The sequence below is a fragment of the Fundulus heteroclitus genome, chromosome 2, assembly GCF_011125445.2.
Source record: "Fundulus heteroclitus isolate FHET01 chromosome 2, MU-UCD_Fhet_4.1, whole genome shotgun sequence".
Lineage (NCBI taxonomy): Eukaryota > Metazoa > Chordata > Actinopteri > Cyprinodontiformes > Fundulidae > Fundulus > Fundulus heteroclitus.
In genome coordinates, this window is record NC_046362.1 from 35,283,323 (window position 1) to 35,298,588 (window position 15,266).

Below are 15,266 nucleotides of genomic sequence, written 5' to 3' on the forward strand. Positions count from 1 at the left end.
TGTTAAATTGTGGATGTGCGAATCTTGAGGTTTTTTTTATCAATAATGTTTTATATTTTTATTTTTACATTATTTACCTCTTGTGAATCTGTTTTGTAGATCTTTTTGTGAAACTTAGTGTAAAGCATAAACGATTCCTTAGCTTTTTTAACTTTTTCAAGCATTGTGTTGCTTTGTAAACAGAAATTTTGACTTGATATGTGTAGAGTCATTAGGAAATAAAAAAGCAGTTCAGTTGAGGTTTATGAGTTTTTGCTGATTATTTGTTTCCATATTGTGTCAAAAATAATTTAGCATTCATAAAACTGAGTAGAAACCAACAAGTAGCTCAATTTCATCAGGTTTTATTGTAACCACCAAAGGCGATCAGTTGTTGCACCTCCAGTCCGCTAGGTGGCGGTAGCTGCGAGAAAAGTAGCTCATCAAAGCGGACGACCCTCCACTTTCTAAATCCTCCCTTCTAGGGTTTCCACGCTAGGCACACCATAAGCCATTTTCCAGCTCCGTATGATTAAACGTCTTGTTTTTAGCCGAGGAGCAGTAGCAGCTTAGACAGAATGTCGACTTGGGCGAAGCCAGCCGCAGGTGTACGGAGGCCGTCCGGCAATGCAAACGGAAGGTTAGCTTCTTTAGCGTTAGCGACTAGCCTGCGCGGAAGCAGCGAATTGAAAGTTTACCCAAATATAAGTGCGTATCCACGTTATGGTCAGCCCCGTCTTTTTTAAAAAAGCTCCTTGTTGTGTTGCAGTGCCCAGCAGCTGCGCCTGTTCCGGAGAGCGGCTCCCTACCCGAGCAGAGAGGAGAGGACCGAGGAGCTAAAGGATGCCCTGGACAGGTAACGGCTGCTAACGCTGCGGCTTAAACACATGACCGATGCAGATTAGGACGAAACTACTGTTAGATAGTGCTTGTTTTGTTTATCTTTGGATGCCTGTTGTTTTTTTAACACTTTATTTATAATTACCAGTTTATATACAGAACAACTATATTAGCTATTTTTTTCTTATCAACAACCTTGGAAGGAAATCAATCCTGTCAAATAAAAGAAAAGGAAAAACCTACACAATCTCAGGTAGACATGGCAAACTTATCACAGCCAAAAAATAAATAATTAAAACAAACAAACAAAGGAATTCAAGTGCACTTAACATTCCTTACAACAAGACAGTTCAATGTTAGATGTAAACACTAACATTGTTCCAGATCCAGTTCCAGATCAGGTAGATTGTTCACATAAGCTATTAAAGGGTCCCAGGTTTTGTGGAATCACGTGATGGAACCATTCAGAGTACATAGGGCTGGACGATAATTCAATATTTATATGTATCCATCGATAGACGTATATCAATGACAGAAAACAGAGTGTTTGGGATGAACCAGTTTTTGTCTGAGAGTGTTATTAGGTTGTGTTTGGAGAAAATTCTCTTGAGTTTCTCAGAAACTCCTGAAACGTATGGAACGACAATGTTCTTGCGTTTCAGCTGTAATTATTTCAGATCATATTCTCAGTCAAACAGCTGTGCATAACACTGCACCACACTTCTTGACACAATCACAATGATAAATTCAATTCAAACAAGATGCACAATATTTTTAAACGAGGCCTACCTTACTTAAATAGAAGCTCACACCGGTTACTTTTCTGGAATGCAAAAAGGTTAAGAAAGTGGTAGCAGACAGTAGTTGCTCTGTCATTCTGTTTCAGTTCAGACATGGCAATATTTTTGCAGGATTGGTTCTTGAAAATGCCAACATTTCAGTTTCTACTATTGTGCTGACTGTGTACGTGGAAAAGTTGCTCTTTAAGTTGACAGAAGGTAAATCAAGTCGCATCTGGATCACCGTCACACTGAAAACCCAACTCCAGCGTTTTGACCTGGAATTGAGGTGGTTTCTGCTGCGGCGCATGTTGCATCAGTTAGGTTGTTTCTAACGACACCTGTTATTGTTTTTTAGGTCATCTTTAACAGTTTCACTCGTCTCAGGAATTCAGCTATGGATTCTGCAAACATGTTGACAAAAAGACGAAATGGCAAAAACACACTTTACATTTTAACAGGAGGCTCAGAGTAAAGAATATGTACAAATTCATGCAGCTTTATGCCTGCATTAATGCATATTCTGGTTCTTCTCATGTTTTTAAACAAGGGTCTAGGTTTTTAATGCAGATAAATGCGTAGAATTTTATTATGACCCCATGAAAAAAAAAAGTGACTTTTTTTTTTTTTTTTTTTTTTTTTTTTTACTGTTTTTCTTCAGTTATGAAGAACTGGAACAGCTTCAAGGCTACTCAAGTGTAAAGTTTGAGGCATACAAGCCTCAGTCAAGTGGTAAGACTTTCATTTTCATTTTGCAGCACCTTTTGTATATATTTAATATAAAGTTACTCCTCCATGTCAATTAAAATACCCCCACACTGCAAAAATGGAACAAAAAGTAAGTGAAATTTTCTTGAAATCAGTGTGTTTTTCCTTTATTAGAGCAGGTAAATAAGACTATTTGCCAATGGAATAAGATTTTTGCACTAAAAATAGGAAAAATTCATCTCCATCACCATTATTTCAAGTGCAGGATATCTAATTATCTTATTTTAGGGGTCAAAATACTCATTCCATTGGCAAATAGTCTTATTTAGCTCCTCAAATCAAGGAAAAATACACTAATTTCAAGAAATTTTTACTTACTTTTATTTCCCTTGTTGCAGTGCATAATCCAGGTTTGCACTCTCCTCCACCCACCCTTAATGTCTCCTCTCGTATTTTACCCAAATTTCTTGCAGTCCTGAACCCTCCGGTGAAAGCCGAGGTTCCAACGCCGGCAGACAGGCGTAAAGCTCTGTACCAGAGGTTCTACAAGCAAGTTCAGGAGGAGAGAAAGCCGGCTGACTGCGTGGTCCTTTCCGTCACTAACAAGTTCCTGTAAGTTTTGCTTCTAGCAGCCATTCAGCTTATTAGTTCAGCTGCAAATTATGGCAAATTTGGGGTTTATACGAGGCTCGTTGAATCACTCTGAGATGTCTAATACAGTTTAGTTTTTACCAACAGTTTGGTTTTGGGTGTTCTGCTCGCGGTATTTAGCATCACATGTTAGAAAGATGTGCTCATTCTGTTTTTATATAGCAGTTATCTTCAGACTGATATCTTCAGTTATCTTACTCATAAACAATAACTGTTTCTTTAAGCCAGATAATTTCACGATTAGAGTATTTGTCCTTATTCAACAGAGATATAAAGCGTTGAACAGGTTCGTGCCTGCTGCGATAAATGGGATAAACATTTATGTTTGCTCGAGCAGCTATTTGACGCCAATGTCATGGGACCTGAGTTCAAAGCTACCAAGTGAACGTAAAGTGAACACATTTAATCACGCACAATCTTCACATTAAACGACACAATTTTTTAATCAAAAAGAGAAACATAACGATTACGGCAATCTATGAGAGAGGTCCACTTTTAGCAAAACAGAAATACTGCAAAAAGTAAGGAAACTTGGCACAAATCACTCATGAGGACAAAACACACAAAAGGCAGAGTTGAAATGTTTGAGCTCAGTGTGCTTTAGATGTTGCATCTATTAAAGGTTTCCAGTCTGCTTTGTTCTCTGAGAAATGTATCAGACTGAAGCTAGACATGATTTTTATTTTTTTTGTTTGTTTTTTAACCCTCAACACAACAAGGAACAGCAGACGTTTTCATTTCAAAAGCACAAACTTTCAACCATCCTCACTAAAAAGCCACAATGTTCAGACTAATAATAATTAGAACATAAACAGGATGTAGCTTTGACATCTACATCAATGCCATATTGTCTTTTTGTTACATTCACATTGATTATCTTACTGGCCCATTATCTTTCTGCTTATCATTCTACTGCAATTTTAGGATTTATTCTGAATAATTTAACTTTTTTTTTTTTTTTTTTTTTAAGAAGAGCTGATTTCTCTCAGCTGTCATACATGCATACATACAAATAAATCCACCCAGAAACGTTAAATTAACACCAAATATTTAAAATTTTAAAGTTAAATCTCTTCGTCGGCCACTGTTGAATTGCTGAGATGCGATCCGGCCATCAGACAGGTAAGTTTTCGTTTATTATGTATACGACTGTTTAAAAAGAACACCCTCTTTCTATTCCAGAGTTTTATAAGGCTGGTTTTAAAGTATGAATAGTAGAATAAAGCAACAAGACTTACGTTTTCAAAGCTGCATCGTAATGAAGCACAAGACTTCAGGAACAATGTCCTTTGGACAGATGAGACCAAAGTAAGGATGTTTAACCTAGGGCTGGATGATATAGGGGGAAAAAAGCATATTGATAAAATATAAATCATATTGATAGATATCGATAATTATCAACAAATTCTGAAAATGTATTTTAAGTGCAGCCCTGGCCATTTTCTGCTCTTGCTTAGTAACCAATTTTTAAATAAAGAGCACACAATCACTGAATTCAAACGGAATCCTTTATTCTACCAACTTTTTACCAAAACTGTAAGTTTTTAAAGAAAAAGGTGCTCTCTGGACTCTTTAAAGGGGCGGAGCTTGGTGACAGAGTGGTCTTGGGTTGGATGTAATGACTAATATTAACCTACATTATAAACTATATCACAAAAGGAAGGAAAACTGTTCTTGAACTTTTTATTGACTCTTTTTGTCTATTGAACCAAATGTCTAATCGATCGAAATATGTTGATATTGAATTATCGTCCCGCACTAGTTTGACCATCATGCACAGAAATTGTTTGTGTTTTTTTTTAATATAAGAAAGGGTAAACACACACTGTCAAGCATGGAAGTGATGGGGTGATCATTTGGACTTGTTTGTAGCCCCAGGACCTGGACTCCTTTCAGTCCTTAAATTGAACATGAAATCCTGCGTACCAGAGTAAAGTGGAGTCAAACGAGAGTATGTAATGTCCAAAGTACAATTTAGATGTTTTAGGTCCCAAACCCTGCTTCAAAACTCTTTCTCACAGTATTGCTTGATAGAGAAATATTTTCATACTAAGTTTCTAATGTTTATTTATTTATTTTTTTTTTTTGCAACCAAACAGAATTAAACAAAATGACAAAAAAAATAAATAAAATAAATTCTGATCCTTCCCCCACTGAAATCATTTTAGTTTTTTTTTTCCTGGACTGAATCAAATTTGATTTCCAACATTTTACTCTTTACACATTCAATCACCACAACCACCACCCCACCAATGAGCTGTCTACGTACTTGCTTTCAGACCTTTTCATCCTTCTCATGGCAGAAACATCTAAACTTTTCCCCAAACCGTGGCAGCAGCAACGCTGTCCACACATGAAGCTTATGTGGATTATTTGACCTTGGACTTTTTCAGCTGTTCCTTTGCACATACCATTGGCAATAATTTCTGCTGAAAATGCAAAAGATGAGAAGTGGTTCCCGTTGGGATGAAATACATTCACTGCCAAGAGTCGGAACAAACAGCAGTAATAGTCCAATTCGGACAACGTTCCATACGGTTCATTTAAATAAAAAAGACCTGGTGTGTCTAGAAGAGATGCTAAAGTGGAAAGGATTAACAGGCAGGTGCCAGTGGCTCAACAGTGATTATAAGTCAGTAAAGGCTGAGGATTCATCTGACACATTTCACATTGTTACCCTGGATTGAGTTTGATATGATCCAGTTTTAGGTATGCTTGAGGGGAAAAAAGGGCTAAGGACAACGCTAACTTGAATTTTAAACAGCTTACCGATATTAAATACATTCACTGGCCGCTTTATCAAAAATACTGTAATAATAGCTAGTGTTGCGATTTTTGTGACAGTGGTTGAACAAGGTGTTTAAACCATTGCTCAGAGATTTTAGTCCATTTTGCATTTGCTGCAGATTGTGTGTCTGCACTGAGTTTCAAGTTGCCCCATAGAGGTGTTCTGTTCGATTGATATAAGCTAACTGCAGAGGCCACTAGTGAACTGATTTTTAATGTTCAAAAAACAAACCTGATGATTCGAGCTTTTCTGACATGGTGCATTAGCTCGCTAGAAGTAGTCAGCAGAAGATTGACACAATAGTAAATTGACAGAACTGTAATTCCTCTATAGTCTCACAGAGAGGCAAATGTCCCTGCATTTAACCCAGCGGTCTCAATCTCTAATCCTCAAGGGCTGGTGTCCTGGAACTTTTAGATGTGTCCCTTGCTCCCCACACATGAATCAAACGGTTAAACTGCTTCACTAGCAAGCAGTGAAGCTCTGCTAATGAGCTCATATAGGGTTTTTCGCGAATGATGTCTAATCGCTAGATTTAGAAGAGTGTAGTGTGCATGCGCACTTTTAGATTCATACAAACGCTTAGTGGTAAATTTAGAACAGTTGTACGAGACAAATAGTGGACATATCTGTACTGAATTTCACCTCAACAGAAATATTATGGTAATAACTAAACACAGCTGCGTTGGTATCGGCCAAAGTGACTCGCAAAATGATTATCGTGACCGTATGAATTTTTTTTTTCCATTCATTTGCCTAAACCCCAAAAAAAGTTGGATAAAGCGTGTGACGTGGGGTGAAGCACTGCAACGGAGACAAAACTGTTTTCAGTCAACATGGAAGACAAGCCGATAGTGGCGGTCTGCGGTCGGCCTGAGTTATATCACTCAACCAATTATTATTATAGACAAGTCCAGGAAGGAGGTGGTCTGGAGAAGAGTGAGTGAGGAGGCTGGAGTAGCAGGGAAGTGAAAGAGTCACTAGATGGCACCATCGTACTGCTGCATTTCTGTCTTGTTGCCCAGCAATAATGTCAAGCAAGCGAGAGCCAGCCAATGTGAACGGACCTTTACAATGTGGTTGTTTGCCTGTTGGGCTTCTTTTGGGCTTGTTTTCATAGAGCAAGTTGGTTGTTTCTCTCGCAAGATCTGACAACACTGGGGATCTTGTGTGTGTGTGTGTGTGTGTGTGTGTGTGTGCGTGTGTGAGAGAGTGTGAAAGTATCCAAACATATCCGGGCGACTTGAGCTGTCTCGTTTGCGAAAAGCCCTATTGGAGTTGGGTATGTTGGAGCAGAGACTCATCAAAACGTTGCTGGACACTGGTCCTTGAGGACTGGAGTATGAGACCAATGATTTAATCCATCCCTTAGGCAGCAATGTACTGCCAACACGGAGTAAAGCACAGGGAGCAAGTTGTGGTCAAGGGTCTTGCTTGGGGAGTCAGAGTGGTGAACCGAGTTTTGAATCGGCAACCTTTGCGGCCTCTCCATGACACAAACGCCCAGCTCTCTAACCACTAGGCCACCACTCCCACCAGTGGTGGCCTAGTGATGGACCTGGTCATCGTAAGCTTTGGCACTTAAATGATGCTCGTTTGATACTTTGGGTCCAAATGGGGCCCAAAAACATCCCCTGCATCTTGTGTTGGCATTTGCTGTTATAACCTTCTCCAAGGTTTGAAGAGTTTATTCAGAGATGTTATTTCACAAACATTGGTTGTAACAAGCGGTTAATTGAGCTGCTGTTGTCATGAACCAGTCTGCCTATTCTCTTCTATCAACGAGACATTTTCATCCACCCAGCTTCTGCTCACTAGATTTTTTTTCTCAAACCACGTCTCTAAACCCAGGAAATGGTTGTCTGGCACCAGCAGCCATACTACCCTCGTTTTAACTTGAGCAAATTGTCTTCAAGATTTCTAGGTGCCCAAGTGCATTGAGTCTGTTTTATGCGACTGGCTAAATAAGTATTTGTGGTAACGAGTCATTCATCTGGGGTTTCTAATAAAGTGGACCGTTCATTATTACATCCTAGAGAACATCATGTGCTTGTCATTATCACACAGATCTACATATGAACATTAAAACGATTGCTTGCACACTTCGTATCTGGAAAAAAATAAACTGATCACCATCTGAAGCATAGGGAATCAACTGATTATTTTTTTTCCTTTGTTGATTTAGAAAAAATCTCTTCACCTCAGAAATGGTTATTTTATTTGCCATCTAATTTACTCCACACAGAAAAGTCTAGTTAACAGTGTTTCTCTTCCTCTCAAAGGGATTACCCCAAATCGCTAAGCCAGTGCTTGCAGGAGCGTGGCCTGTCAGTGGAAATGCTCTACCTTCAAGCGGAGTCGGGCCTGACCCGGGCCCTGCAGGACGTCCGAGCAGACGGCTCCCCGTTATGTATACTGGTGGAGCAGAAAAACGTAGCTCTGTCCTCCTGCACTGTTATCATATTCTCTGAGTCCCTCAAAAGTAAGTCGGTAACCCTCGTGATCCTTCAAGCCTCCCTAAACATGTACGTTACAACCCTCGGTTCTTTACAATCCTCTATTATTTACCATTTTAGGTTTCTCCAACACACGATCTGACTTACTCTTTCCACCTAAACCAAAAAAAAACTGCATGTTGCTTTTTCAACATTTACATATGGCGTTACATAAAGATTGCATAGTCCACACTTCAATACTGCATTACATTTAGTGCTTTAAAATGAACATAAATCATTTAAAGAGGCACTACAACCAAACTGTGTTGAATCAACTACACATTAGAAAACTTTTGGTAAAATAGCCTCTGGTTCTCTTTTAAACACCACTCTTTAAATTGGGATAAACGCCAGATTTCCACTTAGTGGTTCAATCACACTTATAAAATCTAACACTGACATTCACTTTAATGCTCCATAAATCACCATACAAACAGGAAACCTTAAAGCAAGAACATTAAAAGCATGTCAAAGTAAACAAATTCAACCTATACTTACCACAAAAAGTAAAGACATCTGTATCAGTTATTTTGGTCATTGTAACAATGCCTCTTGGCTACAAGTCCTACACGTTTATTGAAATGGTTCCTCTTTTGTAAGGAGAATGCATTTGTGAGCTGAGCAGCAAGGCTGAGTATGTCAAACTGCTTATTCTGTTGGTTGAATTCAGAAGAAATGTTCAATTTAATGATTTAGTCATTTAACAAGCTGGGACCTTAATAGTGTGTTGAACAACTGTATAGTCTGGCAACTCTTACGCCGGTCACCAGCTTGGTCACGCACTGCTGTGGGAGGCCATCCCATTCTCCTACTGGCATTAGTCCCAGGTCACCCATTGGGTGATGCTGGGACTACACACCAAATCTGATTCGGCAAGTTTTCATAGGGTTGGAGACAGAACTGCAGGCCATTCTGTTCCTGTTCAAGTTCTTCATGGGCAGAACACGCACTCTGCTGCTAAACCCACATATTACTTTTCTTTACAAATGTGTCACCATTTAAGGGGAATAAAACAGACTTCCAGAGGTATACCATTTATATCCAGAAAGCATTATTACATGAAAATAAAAATTTAAATAGCCGAAGTTTCTAATTTACATACCTTACATGCTCACTCCATGCATCTCAAATGCTTAAACTTTCACTTTTAAAACAAAAGTAATAGGGACCTTTGTCTCCAACATTCACAGGTTAAATAATAAACCTTCACATAAGTGAATAAAAAGCACAATGTCAACACAGATTTTTCACCCATATAGGGCTACTAATTTCTTCTTGCACCAAACATGGCAGAATTATCAGACATTTAAAGTGATTTTTGATGAATTGACCATCCAGTTATATTCAAACACTTAAGAAAACATGGTGTTAAATCACCCAAAATGGATTTAATAAATACGTTATTTGACCTTAAAATTACATTTATTTTTACTGCACATTAAAATGTGTTATCCAGTTGGTTCATAATTAGAAGTTGTAACCAACAAATGCACAGCTTAAAACAATGGAAAGTGCAGTTATTGAATTTTCCGAGACATGCACAATGCAGAACTGCAACAGACTTGTAAATAAATGTCATACTTATTGCACACCCTCCACACAGCTGCTCATTCCTCGAAAACCTCGCTTTAAACTTGAGATGTTTTGAGTTCAAATTAACCTCTTAGCTAGAGGAATTATTAAAAACAAAGTCCCTCCTAGTATGATGGAAAACAGCAACTTTCTTTTCATCGCTCTTCGACTTAAGTCTCCTACCAGCCTGGCATTAACACTCCTGTTTTCCTCCCAGTCCATCGCAACATGCCTAAAGACCAGGCTCTGGACTTTGTCCAAGCTGAGTACAGCCGCGGACTCCTCAAAGAGACCTCACCAAGGGATCCTGCAGATATTGCAGCGCAGGCATCGCAGCTGCTGGACGACTATCTGGATCGAGAAAAAATTGCACGGCATACGGTTCCCTCTGAAACCCGACATCTCCTCTCGCTGTTAGCCGAGGGGGTGCATCTGTATATTGAGGAGTTGGAAACCATCTCAGAGTACATCGCTTCCCGGCAGGAGCATCTGCAAGGTGAAACACCGGTGATTAATTCTGCGTCTTCTACCGTTTCTCAAACAGTTGTGGTTTACAGTCTGGCTCTTCTTGTTTTAGCTCTGGCCTTAGATGGTGAGGATGATAAGGGGAACATGATCCCCCCAGGATTGGGGAAACCTCCTCCCCTGCTCCCTACTCCACCTGGTCCAGCACAGCCTCAGTCTGGCTCTGTAGCAGGATCTCTAGGCGAGCACTCCCCTCCTGCATCTGTAGGTCTGCTGCCGACGCCAGGTCAGGAATGAAAGCAGAAACCTTGTATTTTACTGAACGTTCACGCAGTAAACGCACATTATTCACAAAGCCTGGGAGGCACATTGGTTTAACTTTTACATTTTCTTACATTAAAACCACAAATTCTTTGTGTCCTAGACAAACAAAAAGTAGCACACACTTGGTTTTGAAAGTATTTCACAAACTAAAGTCTGAACAGTGGTGTGCTTTAGGAATTTTATGTGGAATGCAATGGTGAAGTAGAGTAAAAAATTATACATGATTCATTTTCTTTTTATTTTTAACAAACTGAAAAGGGCATTGTGCAAAAGTATTCAGCCTCTCTGAGCCAATACTTTGTGGAACCACCTTTTGCTGCATTTCCAGCTGCAAGTCTTTCTCTACCAGCGTTTCTCGTCTAGTGACTGAAATTTTTGCCTATTCTTCTTTGCAAAACAGCTCAAGCTCAGTCAGAATAATGAGAGAGTTTGATGATGCTACCACCACCATGTCTGACAGTGGGGATCATATGCGTTTTGCATTTTGACCAAAAAGTTCAATTTTGATCTCGTTTGAACAAAGCACCTTGTTCCACGTGTTTGCTGTGCCCCCAACACGGCTTCTGGCAAACTGCAAATGGTTTTCTTTTAACAACGGCTGTCTTCTTGCCACTCTTCCATAGAGAGCATATCAGTGCACGGCTAATTGTTTTCCTGTGGACAGATTCCTCCACCTGAGCTGTGGACCTCTGCAGTTCATCCAGAGTCGTCATGGGCCTCTTGGCTGCATCTCTGATTAGTGCTCTCCTTGCTGGGCCTGTAAGTTTAGGTGGACGCCCTTGTGTTGGTGGGTCTACAGTTGTGCCAAACTCTTTCCATCTCCAGATGATGGATTGATCAGTGCTCCATGAGATGTTCAAAGCTTTAAACTTCTCCACAACTTTATCTCTGACCTGTCTGCTGTGTTCCTTGGACTTCATGGTGCTGTTTGCTGCCCAATATTCTTTTAACCTCTGAGGCGTCACAGAGCAGCTGTATTTGTGCTGAGATCATATTACGCTAAGGTGGACTCTATTCAGTCATCAGCATTTATCAGACAACTTCTGAAGGCAAGTGGTTGCACTCAGAGATAAGGGGGCTGAATACTTTTGCACACCGCACTGTTTTTTTATTTGTAAAAAAAATAAGTGTTAAATCATGTATAATATTCCTTCTACTTCACAATTGTAAAGCATTTTGTGTTGGTCTTTCACAAAAGATTAAAATAAAATATATTTCTGTGACTTTAAAGTGGCACAATGTGGAAAAGTTTGAGGGGTTTGAATCAGGGCTTTGAACCGGGCTTTTTTTTTTTTTTTTCCCCCAATCGGTTCGTTCCGAACAGAAACAAAATTATAACGTTTCCGGTTATGAGTTCCACCAATAAATTGACGTTCCCGAACCGGTTAGAACAAAAAAAATACTGTTCCCGGAACGGTTAATTTCGTTCATGTCAGCTGTTTAATGCTATAGAATTATGTCACATCTTTCTCATCCAGCTTAAACCAGCTATTGATATTGTGTTTGGAATGAGTGTTTTACTTAACGATGGATCGTAATTTACCTCTTATTTAAGATGTGTAGCTCTAGTGGAGACACCGCTCTCTCTCTCCATTCAGTCAGCGAATGTGTGATGTGATGTCACACAGGAAGTGAACCTCAGCCGTCATGGTAACGTGTGCAGGAAAATAATAATAATTTTTTTTAGTTAATTAGGCAACAAAAACTTTGTGGAACGAAATAAAACGAGAATTAACAGGTTACCATTATTTTTAAATAAGTGTTCCAGTTCCAGAACATAAAAAATAATGTTTCCGGTTTCGTTTCTGTTGCCTGTAAAATACAAAAAGTTCCCAGTTTTCGTTTTCGTTCCTTGAACCGGTTCAAAGCCCTGGTTTGAATACTTTTGCAGGCCACTGTATATGATACAACAAACCCTTCGTATAAAGACAGCTTTTAACAGCAGTTCTGACTTTTTTTCACATTCACCGGCCGGCTTCCTAACGCTGGCAGATGATTTTCCGTTAATATTCGATGCTGCAGGTCCGGTGGTCCTTACAGGGACCGTCCATGCAGCCTTTGGGTCAGGATCTGTCCGTTGGCTGTTTCTGGGCGTTAACTCTGCTTTAAACTGAACCAGAACCTCCTCCCTGACCCGTCTGCTTGGTTACTTGGTTCTTTATGACGCTGCTCTGTTCTCTAACAAAGCTCTAAGGCCAGAAACACAACAGCTGCATTTATGAAAATAAACACTGTTGGACTGCTTTTACTAATTGTGACAAAATGAGAAGGGGTTAATGCCATGTCTGTTTTTTTTTTGTTAAGCACTGTATTGTTTAGTATAGTAAGTTTTTAACAGCTTTCATCTAGTCATTCTCATGTCCACTAATATTTTCCTTCTTAGGATCTTTCCCTAAAACCAAACCTCCTCCGCTCCTCTCTTTGCATCGGTCTCCTCCTGGCATGTCGTTAGGACCACTGGGTTCTAGGGTTCCCCTGTCCCCTCACGATCCGTACGGTCCTCAAGGTTTGTCCCGAGGACCCCTGCTCCACCACGCTCCTCCGCTGTATCCGGGCCTCAGGGCCCCGCCCAGGCCCAGGGTGGCCCCTCCTTCCCTGAAGGGTTCTCGTCCTCCTCTTCTCTCAACTCCAGGTGAATAGTTTTGTTTCCCATTTTCAGCCTTTTAGACAAACTAACTGCAGGAGTTGTAGATGTGACTAAAAAAGGTTATCATTTTTAAATCTTTACAGTTGGCCCACATTCCCGATTGAGTGGACCACGACACTGAAGTCCAGCGCTGCCGTGTATAAAAGCGTTTTAACATTTCAGACTTTAGAGCGGGACGTTCCCAGAAGACACCCCTGCTTAATTTTTCTTTTCTTGTTAACAGTAATCAAACACAGTAAATATAACAAACATGTATTTTCATGTTGTAGATGTTTTGATGCATTTTTAACTTTGTGTCTCTAGCTAAAATTAGCTGTTGCTGCATACAGGGCAGTTATTTTAATCTACCGGCTGTATTATAATTTTCTGACGGCTGAGCTTCAAAGCAGAAGTCGTAAATCTTACAGAGCCAACTTTAGCGGCAATGTTATTGCTCGTTTTGACACAGGAAAAAATGTTTGAACATGACTCTGCTAAATGTTCTTTGCTCAGATGATGAAGGATTTTCAGGAATATTGCATATTACTTCATTTCTGATGCGTTTCCTTTTAAATTGAGTTAAAGCTATAAATTAGCAGCCCCTCTTATCACTGCAGCTGTGAAAGGAGACATCAGGAATCCAGGTTCTGGAGGCTTTTTCTTTTTTTAGGTTTTTGTTTTGTGCCACTGGACGAAAAACGTTAGACTCTGCGAACCTTAAAAGCATTTTCTTGTTAAAACTGCTTATTTGTTCTGTATTTCTGATGGTGGTTAAATCCTGTACATGGTGTCATTTTTTTATGTAAATATTGATCCTCTGATTATCTTTAGCTTCAGGTGTTATTGTTAGTGTTTAAAAGATGAAAATCCATCTTTCAGAGAACATGAAAGGCTTCAGTGTTTAGTTTATAAATGGTTTATAAATTGTCATCTTTATTTCAAGCAGGAAATGATTGAAAGTTGCATTATGTAGCAGGCACTTTGTCAGCTATTCTGTGTTAACTTTGTTTTTCCAATAAAAGTTTAAGACATGCCAGCAGAAAGTTGTGAATAAGTGAAATCCATCATTTGTCTTTTGCTGTTGATTATTAGGCTGAAGGCTAATTTGAGGTTGAGGACATTTATCCATCTCTGCTTTATACATGAAATTAAACGTACAGGTTTAGGATTTTGTGTTCAAAGTAACAGTCAAATATCAATATCCAGATCAATCTGTGTTTTTTGTAAAAGTTAGGTTTCCTGTTGGAAATAACTTAGTTGTGAGTGTTGGCAGAGTAATAGAAAACAGTCATGCTGCTTGTTCTGTGTGATTAATTGGGGGACGTGTTTGTTAATAGCACTGTTGTATTTCAGTCAGTGAGAATAAATTAGAAATGTCCTCGCTAGAGAAATTCAGACGTAAAGTGACAGGAAGCATGCAAGTTCACAGAAACAGCAATATCAAAGTACTGTAAAGTAGTGGGGAAATGTATAACATAATGAAACTACTGCTTTGAAAACTAGTATACTTGGATAATAAGAAACGGGCTGCCCAACGCCGGTATTTTTGTCCTTTTGTCTCCCACCACTTACACTGGGTCCAGGGGTCCTTCTAGGACAGAGCTAGCCTTCCTGTTGAGCTCATCTAACCGCTTCCTCTCAGCTGCTGCTCAAATAAACATCATAGAAAATGGCTGATGCCACCACAGAGTCATGGTCTCCAGAAGATCCCTCAGCAAGTAGAGTCTGACCCTTTCTGGAAAGAGCTTCCAGTCCAGTTTATGGTTCTGGTGAACCCAGTGAGTCCACAATGCCAGTTCCACCAGGCCTGGCCAGCTCACCATCTCCGTCTCCATAGAGTATAACGGGTATCAGCGATGTTTGAGGAAAATGAGAGAACATCTGTGGGAGGAAAAAATGAAAGCTGAAGCAGAACTGGACCCTGCAGCATGACTGTGACGCAAAACACCAGCAAGACTTGGCTGTGAACTAACAAATGGGAAGTTCTGGGTCGGATCAACGCTCAGGTCTTGACCTCATTGAGATGGAACCTCCTTTTA

The 15,266-nt window shown here is 39.7% G+C and overlaps 1 protein-coding gene across 2 annotated transcripts; it reads left to right on the forward strand.

Annotated features, from left to right (window-relative positions):
- Positions 1-403: 403 nt before the first annotated feature.
- On the forward strand, positions 404-14,270 carry si:ch211-216l23.2 (uncharacterized protein LOC565061 homolog). 2 transcript variants are annotated; one of them, XM_012855862.3, is made up of 9 exons: positions 404-619; positions 749-835; positions 2,260-2,330; positions 2,780-2,918; positions 8,028-8,227; positions 10,030-10,308; positions 10,390-10,563; positions 13,054-13,233; positions 13,332-14,270. In XM_012855862.3, the coding sequence occupies exons 1-9, from the start codon at positions 558-560 to the stop codon at positions 13,367-13,369; spliced, it is 1,230 nt and encodes a 409-aa protein (XP_012711316.2). In that variant the 5' UTR covers positions 404-557; the 3' UTR covers positions 13,370-14,270. The 2 variants fall into 2 exon arrangements, with proteins under 2 accessions (XP_012711316.2, XP_012711315.2); XM_012855861.3 differs by having other exon boundaries at positions 405-619; positions 12,985-13,233.
- The last annotated feature ends 996 nt before the right edge of the window (positions 14,271-15,266 follow it).

Bases quoted from the DNA above. Each gene is read 5' to 3' on its own strand.
- si:ch211-216l23.2 (XM_012855861.3), top strand. From the start codon at position 558: ATGTCGACTTGGGCGAAGCCAGCCGCAGGTGTACGGAGGCCGTCCGGC. The intron at 2,919-8,027 runs GTAAGTTTTGCT...TTCCTCTCAAAG, and splicing joins TCCGTCACTAACAAGTTCCT to GGATTACCCCAAATCGCTAA. The intron at 13,234-13,331 runs GTGAATAGTTTT...AAATCTTTACAG, and splicing joins TCCTCTTCTCTCAACTCCAG to TTGGCCCACATTCCCGATTG.